At 44.2% G+C, this 16,008-nt stretch overlaps 1 protein-coding gene across 2 annotated transcripts; it reads right to left on the bottom strand.

The window, feature by feature from the left end:
• Positions 1-499: 499 nt before the first annotated feature.
• On the bottom strand, positions 500-8,815 carry NFKBIZ (NFKB inhibitor zeta). Of its 2 annotated transcripts, none has more exons than XM_030469174.1 (12): positions 8,524-8,815; positions 7,935-8,074; positions 7,009-7,045; positions 6,796-6,899; positions 5,902-6,665; positions 5,357-5,462; positions 4,884-5,030; positions 4,475-4,538; positions 3,735-3,904; positions 2,995-3,105; positions 2,713-2,880; positions 500-2,015 (listed from the first exon to the last, which is right to left on the bottom strand). In XM_030469174.1, the coding sequence occupies exons 1-12, from the start codon at positions 8,753-8,755 to the stop codon at positions 1,962-1,964; spliced, it is 2,097 nt and encodes a 698-aa protein (XP_030325034.1). In that variant the 5' UTR covers positions 8,756-8,815; the 3' UTR covers positions 500-1,961. The 2 variants fall into 2 exon arrangements, with proteins under 2 accessions (XP_030325034.1, XP_030325035.1); XM_030469175.1 differs by having other exon boundaries at positions 8,585-8,683.
• Positions 8,816-16,008: the final 7,193 nt, after the last annotated feature.

Consider the following 16,008-nt stretch of genomic DNA (forward strand, 5'->3'; position numbering starts at 1 on the left):
GTGCTCCTGAACAGTCAGGGCCATCTCAGAGCACATCTTATTTGTGAAGGAAAAGGATTATTTCACTCTGTGCATAACCTCATCTCATCATGCATTCACCTGGACTCCTTGTACCTGAGCTGTAAGCACCAAGGAGAGGCAGTCATGGGCAAATCATGACATTCATCCCTACTATCATAGTTTCAAATCCACAGGGACAAGTGTTCATGCAACAACCTGCAATTTGGACAACCAGGTGACTATTAACTCTATTTGGGGCACATCTAGTAAATACACAGGCAATGCAACTGCATGGTGCGCGATCCAAAACACCCAAGCAACAGGTTTAAAATCATCATCAGATGAAAGCAAGCATAAACAGCAGAACAAATAGACTTCACTTCATTCTTACACAGATCTTCACCAGACTCTCAGTATTACCATGTTAAATTAATCTTCAGCTCAAGCTTGATCTCATCATCATTACTTGTATGACAGAAAGTATCCACCAAAATTTAATTAGCATGTTTATTCAAACACAAGTTACATGAGACCCTTCAAGAAATACACTGCAACTAGGCCTCCACATAGACTTTTTTCACTTATCTTGTCTACAAGACATACTTTGTCAAAACAGCACAGTTAGACTAATGGTTATGGCAAAGAATTGCATGTGATGCAGAAACATTAAGATCAAAGACCATAACAGAGAACATATTACTGCATTACAGCTCAGCATGGATCATTCAGAAAGTGATCAGAGGAGGACATTTTCTCCAATAGAACACAAGTATACAGCATCATTAGTATGCATTCTGCATTAATACCCATAATTATTAAAAACCAGAAAAAAAATAACTTCAGATATTACTTGGCTAGCCACTATACCTATAAGGTAAAACCATAAATGGACTAACTCAGCTTAGGAGGTGAAAACACATTAAGTCTCTAGAACTGACTAGAGCCCAATTCAGCAAACTACTTATGCATGTGCTTAAGTCTTACTGACACTAGTGAGGCTAACACATATTGAAGTATTATATTTAACACGGAGAGATATCAGCATGCATCCACAGTTAAGTACATGCTAAATACTTTCACTGAATCAGGATCATATTTCTTAAAAGTACCACAGTATATACACTATAAAAGCTATGATCTTTCCCCCTCCATCTATTGTCCCATCAAAAGAAAACACCTCTACTGGGTATGAGAAAAACTGATACAGTGCTGGAGCAGCATGGCTTTTCATGCTTTAATAACTCCAAAAGCACACACACAGTGCTAGGAACTATCGCTCTTAACTCGACAATTTTGTCTTCAGTCTTTCAAACCAGAATTTACCCGACTTGCACCAGTATAGTATTAAAATGCTATATGCAATTTGCAACTTCAAAATCAAGGAACTCATTTCTTCAGTTCATTCCCCAAGCAATCAATAGATTTAGGACTATACAGCTGTACAATAATGCCAGTGACTATATACAATCTTGCACAAGATACTGGAAAGGAAGCTACTAAGTTACATAAATAAATGTTCAACTTAAAAAATATTTCTCTTGCACTTAATATTTAAGTGTTATTAAAAACACAACAACAAACTCTGCAATGTTGACACTTCTCAGCCCCCTCTAAACAAAAGAATTTCCTGTAGAATAGTCCTTGCCCAGAAGTTATCTGTATGGCTGTTGAAATAAAATCAGTCTTGGTGTAGCTATGAAATCCAGGTATAACCAGGCAATTGTTCCACATGCCTGGCAGAGTAAAACATTCTTTTTTGCTCAGAGGAATTTGATTGTTGGGTTTGGTTTTTGTTTTTGTTTTCTCTTCTATAACCCACTATATGATAGTGAACAAAACACTTTTGTTTCATAGAAACAACTAACATTTGCCCTCACCAGACAAATGGTCTATTTACAGATACATTAGGACTGCCTGACTGACAGTGAGTGTGAGTTGCTGAACTCCAAGAAACATGGAGCTTAAAACGGCGACATTCTCTGCTGAACCGCCTTCCCTTTTAGGATACGTCTTATCTGGAGAAGAGAAAAAGACAAACCTTGAGTATTCATCATCCTGCAGTGAGTCATGGTCTTAAAAAAACCCAAAAACAAACAAGAAAACAAAACCCCAAACCCTAGATCTGCATTCCTCCTTTATCTAAGCCAAGGGTCTAAGTTCAGCTGCGCTGGAACTGATCCAATTTTACAGCAGTCAAACCAATTAAAGGCAAGAGAATTACTCAGTTACTTCAGTTATTAGCTTCTTAGATTAAGAATGATCTTTTTCACCATGTATCTGCACAGGCCATAGGAAAAAGGATTTTCTGTTATTCAGCCCCAAGAACTGCCATTAATAATTATGACAAGAGCAACAAAAGGCATGCTCCCAGGCCACACTGCAAGAGAGAAGGGAAATTACCTCCAAGATGTTGCAAGGTTACAAAGGGAAGGCCTAGCTTGACAGAAAAAAACTTCTGAGGCAGAAAAAATAAAAACTACAAGTGAAACCTGTGACTTCAGGTCTCTGCATATCCTGCCTGATCCTAGTGTAAGTCCAAAAGATCCATGAATAAAATGGCATTTTCTAAATCTTTCCCTTAAAAACTGCAATTCTTAACCTGAAATAAACTTCTGGAGAGGAATACAGCTTTTGTCTAGACAAGGATGGATGGATGCAGAGCAGAGGGTTGTGTGGTTTTGGGGGTTTTTTTGGGGTTTTTTGTTTTTTTACCTGTTCTCCTACAAGGCCATCAGGAACCAGATGAACTGGCTGCTCATTCTCCAAGTTTCTGGCACTTGGATCAGCTCCCTTTCGCATGAGGAGGCGCACAGCATCCAGCTGGCTGACCCGATACTGCAGGCTGGCAGCCACGTGCAGGGCTGTGTTGCCATTGTAAGCCTGGAGATGACAAAGCAACTCCATGAAGGAAAGGGGCACCGAGTCTCAGGACGTTTGCTGTGCCACACAGCACACATCCTGGATTATATGTGCATTCCAGAAAATCCACTGTACCTTTGCATTGACAAAAGAGAGGCAGTTGGGCAGCTCCAAAAAGAGACGGATGAGCTCCAGGTTCGCTTCTTCTGCTGCCAAGTGTAAAGCTGAGCGACCGCTTTTGCGATCCTATCAAAGAAGAAACCATCAGTCCTCTCTACAGGTGCATCCCCATCTCCAGGGTGAGTATGCAGACAAGTAAACCAAAGCAGAGCAACTGCGCTGAACCCACATATTTGAAATATAATTCATTGAAAGTCAATCTGAATACATATTTTATGATGAATATTTAACAAACAATGGGCCAGATCCTATTTGGCAGTAAGATTACACAGCCAAAATATCACGTTATAACCAAGAAATCATCCAGCCCAACACAGACCTAAACTGAACAGGGAAATGTTTTTTAATTTAAGTTCAAGAACAAAGTATCATCAGCACCCTATTACTACAGATACCTGAAAGTGCTCTATATTCTCACTTTTAAGACAGAGCCAGCTGCAACCAGTATAGTATTCTTAACACAGACAGTCACCTCCCTCTTTCTCCATTTGCATTGGTTCATTTGCATTGTTAATACCATGTTCTGAATAAATGGAATATTCTCCTTCCACTTGGATAAATTCAGCTGTAGGGAAGCTTTCAAATTAGTCTGCTTCCTTTGTAATAAAGCCAAGCTGTCCATGGGAGAAAGGGACATTCCCTCTGGAGTGCACATTCTCTCTGGATCTGGCACTTCACAGAGCCACTGTACTTACCTTTGCTTCAACAGATGCTCCCATTTGTATTAGAGTCTTGATAGTTTCTACTAGGCTCTTGTTTCTCAGTAGAAGCTCCTGGACCTCAGGGGAATGAGGTGGCCGACTGTTTTGCAGCTCATGAAGCACAGCATTATGAGCCAGAACAGCACAGTGCAATGCTGTCAAACCTTAACAATTAAAAAAACACACAAAAAAACCCCATCATTAACAAACACAAAGAAGTATTGACCGGCTGTTTTTGAAGGGTGCATAAAGGAGCATCTCCTTTCAAGCTCAGGGAAGTGTTCCACATTCATAAGACACAGTGTTTACTCTTAAATGGCTCTAGATTTGGGTTGTCTATGGCCAAAAGAGTTAAGTAGCAACATAATGTAAGCTCTTAGCCAGCAGATAATAAAAGCATGAATTTGTGGATCAAATACAACAGCTCTTTAGTGACAGATACTAGCTTTGGTATCCACCTATGTATCACTGGCACTCCCAAATCTTCAGATCTTTAACAACAGTCTATTAACACCTACACTCTCCATGCCAAACAGCAATCACATGCAAGATTGAAGAGGTTCTGATAGGCACAGACTAACCATGTTTTTATCTGTAACTTCAAATGTAATTGTAAAACTTAATCTGCCAAAGATATAGGTCATTTTATTGCTTCTCAACCCAGGATAACATTCACCATCAGCAGTCATAAAACAACATCCAGTAACTCTGTAAATTATAAACTAACTACTCACCATCATAGTTTGTTGCCTCAAGGTCCACATACTGATTGCTTCCCATGGCTCCCTTTTGGATTGCCTACAAAAGTGGGAACAGGAATGCATTTAGGTCTTACCCAAACCACACATCGCTTCCTCAAGTTTGTATGCAGTCTTATTGGAAGTTCCAATAAATAATGGCATTAAGAGGAGACTTAATTGTTCTCATATACTAGATGATTCCACCAAATTACTCTAAAATACTGGTGAGAACTTTAATGTGAAACTCAGTCTGATTTGAAGCCATCACTGTAGAGCCCTGCAACAGGCTCACCAGGCTACGCAGAAACATAAGGGGAGAAGTGGGGCTTTCAGACTTTTCCAAGACAAATTCTGACTATAAAACATTATGGAAAAGGCAGAACTACGCCTGTCTGGCTCTTACCTGAAGGACCTGAGCATGCCCCTTCTCAGCACAAACATGCAATGGTGTTCTGCCCCAGCAGTCTGTGGTGTTGACTTGAGCCCCCAAGCTAACCAAGTCCTGCACAATGAGATGCTGATTGGCAGCCACAGCAACCTGGAAAGCACTCTGCAAACATGGAGAAGAAAATTTAAACTATTAGTCATCTGATCTCTAACAGGAAAAAGCAGCTAAAACAAATAAGAGGCCTAGCTACTTGGTATTATTTAAGCAGTGATTATGAATGCCAGGAAGCCAGGACAAATGAAGCAGAGCACATAGTTTTAACAGCTCAAGGTGATTCCAAGAAGCATTAATAGCTCAAGGTCAATATTAGCATGCAGGCTAAATCTCAGGGTTAATATTAAATAAGCATTTCACCACATCTTCCTCAAGGTTCAGACACAGAGCACTGAGGTACACAAAGCAGGTGCAAAGATTTTTGAGAACCTCACCTGGCCGTTGTGCTCTTTAATATCCAGCATGTGCAGAGCTGCCATCTTCCTCGCCAGAACATACGAGAGAGCTCGGCGGCCCTGGGCAACTGCGATGTGAAGGAAGCTGTGGGAAAGAGGGGAAGCACAAGTTACACCACCATACAAACCAGAGCTCAAGTCATCGCAAAGATCCAAACATAGGGGAGTGGTGGCACGCTGCCAGCTTCAGACCTCCTCTGAGTCACTAAGACGGGAACACAGAAAGATTCTTCAGATGGCAACTTAAATTAGAATCCTTTTCTCCCCCCATTGACTGGCTAAAAGTCTAGCAATCAGTACATGAAACTGCACAACACAAACACCTTATCTATTCAGCAAGCTGCATCTGTGTTCATCACAGCCCACCAGCAAGATCACTCATTTCATCTCGTTAGGAGAACTGCACTCGTGAGACAAGCAGTGCTAATGACCAGCTTCCATGACAACCCCACGGGTCCACCAAAACCTGAACAGAAAATATTCCCCAACCTTCCACATCAGAAACAGAGATAAACAGCACTCACGTGTCTCCGTCCGAATCTTTTGCAAGGAACTGGTCTTGAGAGATGTTTGCCAGTTTGTTTTCCTCCTGCTCCACTTGCCATTGAAAAAACGACTTGCCCAGCTGGGTTGTGCTTCTGGCAATGTTTTGGTCAGGGAGAGAGACATTCAAATGAGCCAAAGAGATGCTGCGCTCCAGACTACCACAGATGTTATTGGAAAGCAAGTTGAAGTTGGGAGCATGGGTGCTAACATCAGCCTGGGGATGGGCACTGGTTAGAGGCTGGAGGGGAGCAGAGAGGCCCTCTGAACCTTCAGAGTCATTCAAGAGTGAGGAGAAGCTCTGCGACGGGCAGTACTGCAGTTCGTGGCTCTCAAAGGTATTCTGCTGGTAGCCAGGAGACTGGTCATTGGCAGCAAACGGCCTGTACTCCAGGGAGGGGTCCGAAGGGTAGCTCTGTGACAAATCCTGGTTCTGAGATGGAGGGAACTGGTAATGCTGAGGCGGGTCAAGCACATGCTGGGAGGTGTGATCTTGGAACGCCGGGTACTTCTGGGATGGGGAGAAAGCCTGTGTTCCTGGGCTATCCTGGTACTGCTCACCAGGTGAGCTGTGACTGGAGACAGTGTGCAACCAGCTAACCTGCACTGTGTTCAGAGAAACAGGGCTTGACTCGTTCTTGATGTTTATAATGTTCTGAAGAAGATCGGAATTGCTGTCATGCTTCGGGTCGTTTTTATGTGTCTCCTCCATGTTATCCATAGAAGTCGGTGTCTGGGGTGGTGTCTGTTGGGGGTGGGGGGAAAGGAATCAAAACAAGCCCCAGAAAGTTAGAGATGTAATTCTATCCGACAGTTTCTATCACACAAAGCAAACTGAAAAATAAAAGGAATGCAAAAAATCACTCTAAGCTTACCAGGAGGTGTGGGTGAACATTAGCTTGGCGTTTGAAAGAAGGTCCATCAGAAACAAGCTCAGAAGCCTTTCTTTTTCCACTGTGACCCAGTATGTTCTTCAGCTCTGCCAGAAAAAAAATAAATTTAGAATCCATTTGGAGGTTACTTTTAAAATCGACTTTAAAAATCTTATTGCAATGTATTAAAAAAAAAAAAAAAGGTTTTTTTTTTACCTGCATATGGCTCGTAGTTCACCAATCCTCCTTGTGCCTTTTGAGAAAAATTCAGATGACTCCATTATTATAATGTAATTTCAGAGAAAAAAAACCAAAAAAACCGCAGAGATTTGCTGCTATAAACATAGACTATACCATAGAGTATTTGTAGTATGTGATTGTCAAACCCTAATTTAATTGCTTTTCATTCAGCTTAGAAAATAGAAAGACCTTCATGGGACTTACACAAAACCCACCATTTTTCCTAATAGCTTTTAACCTCTCTGTTGCAATACAGCAAAATTAAAGAAAACCTAGAGAAAGACATTATTCCTAAAGTCTAGATTTTTATTTTTTAACATAAACCAGCCACTTTTTTACTTATTCAGTGCTGTGAACTTTTCTATGCAAAAGAATTTTCCTATGACAACTCTTATTTAGGAAGCTCACCAACAGACACTTAAAAACGCTATTCTAAGGGAAGATTCCCTTTGATCTTCCCAGAAATTCCTGTATTTCTTTCAATCTTTTCAGACCGGAGGGGTCTGCCTTCACAGCGAGTGCTCCACACAGAGGAGCTCAATAGCATGACAAACAATTCTGAAATGATTCCCCAACTTTGAGGGAATGACCTCATGCAGGCTTAACAGGGAGTTTCTGCAATTTCATAACACAAACATATCTTCATCCAAACTCCCTTTAGAAAATAAAGCTTAGTAGGAACATTTTTAAGCGCCTCCTCCTGCTGTAAATCCTTTCACTGATTTCTTCCTATCTCCGAGCTTCCATTACCTAGCAAAAGGAAAAATATTGACTTCATCTGCATCAGATAAAGCAGCAAGCTCATTCCTAGCATTATCGCATGCCTCTTTTTTTTTTTTTTTCTTTGCCATCTTCAGTAACCATAAAAAGGCACTATGTCAGTACAGAAAAACTCTGGTTACCTTGCCTTCCTCCGTGGTGGGGCCCGAGGACATCTGCTTGCTGCTCCTGAAGTGCAGCAGGAGCTCTTTCACAGAGTTCTTCACACGGACCCCCTGGAAAGGTCCTCGGTGTTGCTTTCCGCCCCCCATGTGTTGCTCAACTGTTGGAAACAAGAAAACAAAAGTCGATTTTAAGCCGCTGACGTCCTTTTCAACATAAAAAAAAACCGTGGAAAGCGACTTAAACCCCCGACTTAACGGAGAAAAGCCGAGGCAATGCTCTCCGCATCCCCTTCTCCGTCTCACAAGCGCACGGCTGACCTCGCCGCCCCTCCCACCCCCCAAAACACACACCCGGTGGGATACCCCCCCCCCGCCCCGGGCCGCTCCCGAGGCTGGAAACACGCCGGTGTAGGACAACTGCCGCCTTTCACCGCTTCAGGGGTTTTTAAGCCCAAAATTAACCCTCCAGCGGATTCCTCCCCCGTCGGGGACAGCACGGGAACCGCGGTTCGGCGCCCTCCCCCCGCCTCCCCACTGCCGCGGCTCCCCCTTCCCTTTCTCCCCCCAAGGCGCAGTGGGTCGGTACCGCCGCCCCGGCACGCCGTACCTTGCAGCGCGGGGCGGGCACTGCCCCGGGGGTCCCTCCGGCCGCCGCCGCGGCTGCTCACCGAGAGGTCTGAGTCGGAGCCCGGTGAGCCCGGGGCAGAGTGAGCCGGCGAGCAGCTGCCCTCGCTGGAGTGGGGCGAGGCCCCGTAGAAATAGGCGAGGTTAATGGGGCTGCTGAGGGCGCCGCCGTCCCCGCCATCGGGCGCCGCGTCTCGGCTGCTCTCCACGATCATGGCGGTGCCGCGGGGCGGCGGGCGGCGGCGGGAGGCGACGAGCGGCGGAGCGCGAGCGGGCACTGCCAGGGCTGGGCGGGCGACAGTGGCGAGTGGGGGGCGGCAGCACCGGCAGCGGCTCTTATAGCGGCTCCGCCCCCCCCCCTCCCACCTCCTCCCCTCCAGAACCGCGCAGCCGGAGCGGGCGGGGCTGCGCTTCCCGTAAGGGCGGTGGGAGGTGGCCGCACCCGAGGTGGGGCAGGGCTCGGTGCCCGTCCCGCCTGGGGTCCCAGCACGCCGCGGGAGCGGGGCAGGGTGAGGAGCAGGGAAGGGCTGGCGGTATCGCCCAGCTCTTCCGGCCCGGGAACTGAGCAGTGCCGGGGTAGTAGTGGGATTGGGGTGGGATGGGGTTGCGACGATGGAAGTGTTTAAGGAGAGATTGAATGGGGCTTTGATCAACCTGGTCTAGTGAGAGGTGTCCCTGCCCTTGTAGGATAGGTTAGAGCTACGTGATGTTTAAGGTCGCTTCCAACTGAAACACTTTTATGACTCTTTGAATGGGGATGGAGTTGTGGTGGGATGGGGTTGCGTTTGGGAGGGATGGGGATGATGAGGTGGAACGGGATGCCACCTCACACCCTGTCCACTCAAGTTGTTCCTGGAGGCCTCCCGTAGGTTTTCCAGCCGCTGCTTGCAATGCACGAATCACCAGTTTTCCACCTTCTGCAGTTGCAGAGGTGGAAGCCATGAGCATCACCCCCAGCCCCCCTTGTCACTGCTTGATTCAGGCTCTCACTCCCACACACAGCTCCCTCTCATCCCAAGCCCGATGGCACAGGAGCCTTCTACCCTGCTCCTGCCAGGCCTCCTTTCAGAGGACATGGGCTTGGGAGGACTGGGAATTTTTGGTCATGTGTGCCAAGTGGGCAGCATCCAGAGAGAAGGGGAACGTGAGTGGTTACTCATGACAGAGGTGAGTAATATCTTTTCAACTCTTACCAGAGTGTGTAGCACGCAGGGGGCAGACAGGAGTTATTTTGTTTTTAGGTTTGCACCATGCTGTGGTGACAAGACCTCTCGGTTGAGGGCAGCAAGGGAGAAGCGGGTAAGGAATACAACGCCGAAACGAAAAGTGGGCGAAATGGTGTGCCTGAGATTACTGTTAAAAACACAGCTGAGTTATTACCAATATTCGCAGGGGAGACGTTTCAGATTTCTACTTTTCAAGCGAGTATTTCTTTCTTTTTTTTCCACTGAGGTCACCATCTTGTAAAATACAACCGTGTATTTTTATTTTTTTTTTTTTTGTGCACAGGGTTGCAACTAGGAATTTTTTAGAACTACTGTTGCCCAAAAAATCCCATGTAGTAAAACAACACAGTATTTCTAAAGTGTAATATGCAAATTGGAGTTCTATAATTTACATTCTTATACCTGTTTTAACTGCGTTAAAAAGCATGGGACAGGTGCAACATGAAATTATATTAACCAGCCCATGAGGAGGGAGGAGGGAATTACTTTATATTATTCAAATATTTCTTCCACTGTCAAATTAAGGAAGGGTTTCACTGGAAATTAAGCTAGGCAGTCTTCTACTCTAAAGTCTACTGCTTTATGCCATAGATTGAATTTATGCTGTCACAGTAAAATTTGCAAATGTAACCCATGAAATGAAATCATGTGCCAAGCAGTGCCAGAAATAGCACAGTGTAATACAGGTCTAAAACTCACTTGCTCCCTAATCAGCAGCTATCCCCCAAGCTCACCTTCTCCCTCATTTAACAAATCTCTTAATGCAAGTGAGAATTTGTGAGATGAGGCCGTATGTTTTAAGGAGGTGGTTCTCTGTTACTTAGATCTCACTTACAATGCCTTAGGTAGACACTTTTAGGAATTTCCCTGTTGAAAAGCACTCCTTTAGCCCCTGTATGATCTTTACACTCTCGGTGGCTGCTGGGAGGGCACAGAACCCAGCTCTCAGAATGCAGATCCCACTGAGCAGCCTTCGCAGTCATATTGCTGCCAGGTAGCCAGGAAAGTGAGTAGCAATAAGCTAACCAGGAAGGTCTCACACTGCAGCAGAAAATGGGTCCTGTCCTAACAAGCAAATGGTAATGTGAATCTGAGAGTCTATAGCCCACAAAAATAGATTTGGTACCGTAGTGTTGCAATGCCCTGAAAAATGTCAAGATTAATAGTAGATTTCAAAGCAGAAAGGGATTCTCTCATTATAGTCATACTGTGTTGAAGAAGGTCACTTAACTACACATAGGCAGGGACAGACAGCGCCTTTATCCTTGATTTTCACTAATGATTTCAGGATGGATTTAATTGAAGATTAGTCTCTGTGTATGAGTGAGAACTATTCTATAAAATGATTTAACAGGATATTTGTCTTAAAGAGGGTGTGGAATTACTTTTTCTCTTTTATTCCGAAGTTTCTGCTCTACTGAAGGCTGAATTGCTGACTTGGTCTCATTTTACCCAGCAAAATCCACTTTGGGCAGCACTCTGATACCTATAGTCATACTTGTTTAATCAACAACATCTTATTTATCAGGTCTTCTGGCATAAATCTGCTCCCAGTCAAAGCAGATTAAGACAAGTCTAACTCCACCGAGCTGTGGAACAAAAGGCTCTTTCAAAAATACACACACCCATGGGTTGCACAAGATGAGCTGGCTCCCAGCAGCCTTATACTCTCAAAGTGCTTCCATGCAAGTTACTGGTAAATTATTGCCACATCTACAAATCATAATTATTAATGCCGCAGACCTTGAGCATTTGTTTTTTGGCTCAAACACTACGTAACATCTGTGGTGACCCAAACCCTCTGAGGCGTCTTCAGCCCAAGAAAGTTCCTCCTGGGCAGGGTGGTGACCAAAAGAGCTTGTCACCTCTTCTCCTGACAGAAAACCTGGCGCAGCCTGTACAGACCAGCAACAAACTGGGGACAAGAGGAGTCAGCTGGAGAGGCATTGCAGGGCTGTGGTATCCAGCTGGTTTCGCTTTGCTTTGGCTGGGCTGTAACGCAGCACAACCCATCAGCCTCCCTAGCAGGAGAAGCCTACAAGGTAGCAGGGTAAAGGATGCTTCAAGCTCCCTCCCAGCGCTGCCCTTCCAGGTTTTTATTGCACCACCTCCATTTCCTGGGATGTATCAATAATGCCAACTAGCGGCCAGTATTGGCAACATTTTTGCACCTGCAAATAGTGGGATGTGCTTAGCTTAGTGTCTCAGACAACTGCAAAAATTAAAAAAAATAAAAATTAAAAAAAAAATCATGTGTTTCTTAAAACTCTTTCTCCTTCCCTCACTCCTGAACACAGCTGGGATAAGTAGCATGGAATTCAAGCTAATCAGTCTCTGTTTAAGTTGCATTGATATACTTGCTTACTAAACCAGCTTTGATTGCTGTCTTTGAGTGTGCAGGTTGAGCTATTTTGAAGGGATCTGAAAATTCAGTCAAGAATAATACAAAATCTTGTTGTCTTGAAGCTTGCAGGTGCTCGGCAAGAGTCACACTGCAAAAGCCAATAAGTTTGAAAGCCAGCACCTTGGGCTTTCACTATCGACTGAACATCTCAGCTAATCACAGTCATGTGTCTTCCTTTTGCTGCCCTGTTCAGAGCCAGACCCAAGAAGAGATGCACTGTGATGAGCTCCCTCTGCTTGAGGTCTCCAGTAATTATTACCTCATTACACAGAAACAGCTAAGCCACTGGCCTGTGTAAAACCCAAACCAAGATGCCTGCTCAGTGTTTGGGGTTTTTTCCCATTAAAACAGGCTTCCATGTTTTCTACACCCTTTTCAATTGTAACCATGAGATTTTCTCTCATATCTGGGCCCTCTTACTGGAGCAGCATTTCAGTAACAATAGCACAAATTCAGACAGAGGGAGAAATTCTGCCTCCCATCTTTCAGCCATTCTGATGTATCCTTTCTCACATGAGGTTTGCCACCCAAGCTGCAGCACCATGGGCCAGGGGAATGTTGGGCTGTCCTGTGGGGTGGCAGCATGGCAGCTGAAAGGAAACCTCCAGCAGAACTGCCTGTGGTCAGCACAGCAAAGCCCACACTTAGCATAAGGGACAAGGGGGATAACAGGAAGACAAGGTTGATGGCTGAGCTTGGAAAAATCTGGGCTGCAAAGTGTGAGCTTGCAAAGACATCCTCCCAACACTGAATGCCACCCCCTATAGCTTCATGTGTAAGTGATCCCTGCCAATATCATCCCTGATGTAACTAGTTTCTACCTCTGTATGGTCAAATGATGTGGCCCCACAGTTGATCCTCACATCCTGGTTCCAGGATTGATAACAATGTTATCTGTTCTGGGATCTCTGGTGAGAGAAACTAGCCCCTTGGGTGAAGAACGAGCATGGTTTGCTCCAGGGATGCTCCCTAGAGGCATCATGAGCAAGACTCTATCAGTGTTCTCCCTCTGTGCTAGCTTACTCTCCAAAAAGCATCCTACATCTTCTTTTCATTCATAAAATTCCCTTGAAGTTGTAACTCCAAGTCACACATGCAACAGATGACAAAAAAACCCAAAACCAAAACAAAACCAAAAAAAACAGAAAAATAAACAGATGTGTTCTCAGTAGGCCATGTGGGGCTCAGAAGAGACCAAAGCTGAGAAAGGGTTTTTGGTCTCTAAGGAAAGGGCTACTATTTACAGCACCAGTGTGTTTGCACTGCTTTGTCCCTAGGGCACATGCTTGGGTGAATGCTTTAGAAGATGTAGGCTTTAAATAAAATGCCTAAATAAATTAAACACAGAAAGTGGAGCTTTGCCTCCTTTGTAGACTAGCACATAGTCACTCTGCTAGGCATGCTGTCCCTCCTAACTGCAAGTAAGGAGTGTGGCAGAGCCACAGAGTTCTGCAGCTATGGCAGCAGAATAAACATCTCTCTTCCATCTGTCTCTAAGCATCAGCCTGGGACAAGGGTCAGCCTCTGGGTAAAGGTGGCAAAGAACAAACTACCAGTAACAAGAACTTCGTTTTGCAACACGTTTCCGGAGCAGCAGCATCTCTGTGATATTTCTCAAACTGACAATAAAAATGAAAATTTACAACCCAGTTGATTAATGCCATTTGCTGTATAGATGTCAAATGCTCCTTGTTCTCCAATGGGAGTAATTAGGCTCCTGATGCAGACTGTGATTCAAGGTGTGCGAACACCTCTGCCACACCTCCATACACTTGCAGCATTTCCACACAGCACACGAGCCCCAGGTCATCCAGCAAAATGCTCAGTCTGCTTTTAGATTGGCATTGAGAAAACCAGAGGTAAAAGCTTAGTAACTGTTCCCCTCCTAGAGACTGCTCAGGATCAATACCTGTGTTTGCTTTAATGCTTCAGGAGAGCACATGTCAGCAGGCTGGAAATGGTCCATGACAGTTGTGCTCTAAAAACAAGTACAGAGGAGTCCGTGTTTCTTTCCTCTTAGCTATGCTTGTATTGCTACATTCTTCCCAGACTTTGGTTTCTGAGACTGGTGTTCTGGGATTAACCTGAACTTCAAAAAGAGGCATGTATAATTCTTCATATTAAAGGAAAGCTCAGACTATTTATTTAACATACATCTTTTGGGGCTTGCTCCTTTGATCCAACAAAATCTCAAAATTCTTCTTTTTTCCTCTCAGGTTGTTTGATATTTAAAAAAAAATTTTAAAATAAATTAAAAAACAAAAGTAGATCCTAAGTAAATTCCTAAGTAGGCCCTTTACATACACACCGTGTATATAAAGCAGCTGAAATCAATACACAGGAAAAGAAACCCCAAACCCAGCAAGTGTTACAAAGCTGACTAAGTGGATGTGATTTCTGTACAAGTTTACCTGTACTTACACCTTGTTTTTGTGGACATTCCACATACTCAGTCCCTGGTTAGTCATGTTTTCTCATAAGCATAGATATCTCATGAGTTCATTGGTGCTGTGCAGAAGGAACACAGCTAAGAAATACAGGCAGCACTGATGTCACAGTGGATAAACAAGGAGCAGGAAGCCATTTCCCCATAGCAAGAGGCAACGTCACATGTCACCTGTGAAGGAACACTCTGTGTACAGAGATGGGGTAAATGGTGTGTGCTCTTTTGTCAAAATAGTTTTCTTGTTAGAATGCTCCAGTTTAGAAAGAGAGGTAGCACAGTTTCTCAGTGCTGTTGAAGAGTCTCAGTGGAGGCTTAAAGGGGAAAGCAGCAGTTTTCCTTGAGGCTCATGCTGAAGACGTTTTCCCCCCAGCTCAGGCAAATAAACCTGGGGCAAAATCTATCATTCTGAAACTATATACATGCAGTTTTCTTCTGTCAGATACATCAGTCTGTGCTCTAGAAGACTTCTGTCTCTGTCTTCCTACCTTCCACAAACAAAAGCCACCTATAAAGAAACCCAAAACACTTTTTTACAGAGACTGCAGACCTGTCCCAATGCAGCACCACTACTCAACTTTCTAGTACAGGGACAAGAGGAAAAACTTCATTATCACAGTCAAACTGAGAAAAATAAGATTTTTTTTCAAACTGCAATCTACCCAGGACTCTGTTTTGCTAGTCTTGCTAGTTCACATGTAGTGATAGGCAACCTATTCAAGGTAGAAGTTGCCACAAATCCAGGCTTCCCAAACCTGTGTTTTCCACTCAAAAACATTATCCAGGAAGATTTTGAAAATGTACCCACTTCCTGGACATGGCAAACCATTCATATCTGCTGGACAGCAGATCTGACTGGGCTGACCAGTCCACAAATCCCATGCATAGCATCAGCGCCCATGCAGATCATCTGTGCTGTTGTTGCATGGCAGGATCAACACCTGCAGGAAGCCTCATCACTGATTTGCACAATCCTACACAGCCTGTGAGCACACCATCACCTCAAGGGTGCAGACTGGCATGCGGGAAACAAGACAACGATAGTAAAGAACACTTTTACCATGTGAACATTGCAAAGATCATTGTAGCAAATGCCCTCATCTTACATCTTGATTTTATCTCACTGTCTTTTCCAGTTTATAGAGCCTAACTGCCTTCATTTCAGGCTTCCAGTCACTAGAGAAATCTCAGCTTTCGAAACACATGACTGGCTGACCTTAGGAAAGTCCTGAAATTCATCTATAGAGCTGTTCACCATTAGTCAGGCAAAAAAAACCAAAACACATTAATATACAGGAAATTTTCTCATTTAAAAAAGCACCTAAACCAAGGCAGCCAAAGAATTTTATTGTGGTAGGGGAAATGGTGGGCTCATTCCAAGCAGCTGTACAGAAA

Source organism: Calypte anna, chromosome 1 (genome assembly GCF_003957555.1).
Source record: "Calypte anna isolate BGI_N300 chromosome 1, bCalAnn1_v1.p, whole genome shotgun sequence".
NCBI classification, from domain to species: Eukaryota; Metazoa; Chordata; class Aves; order Apodiformes; family Trochilidae; genus Calypte; species Calypte anna.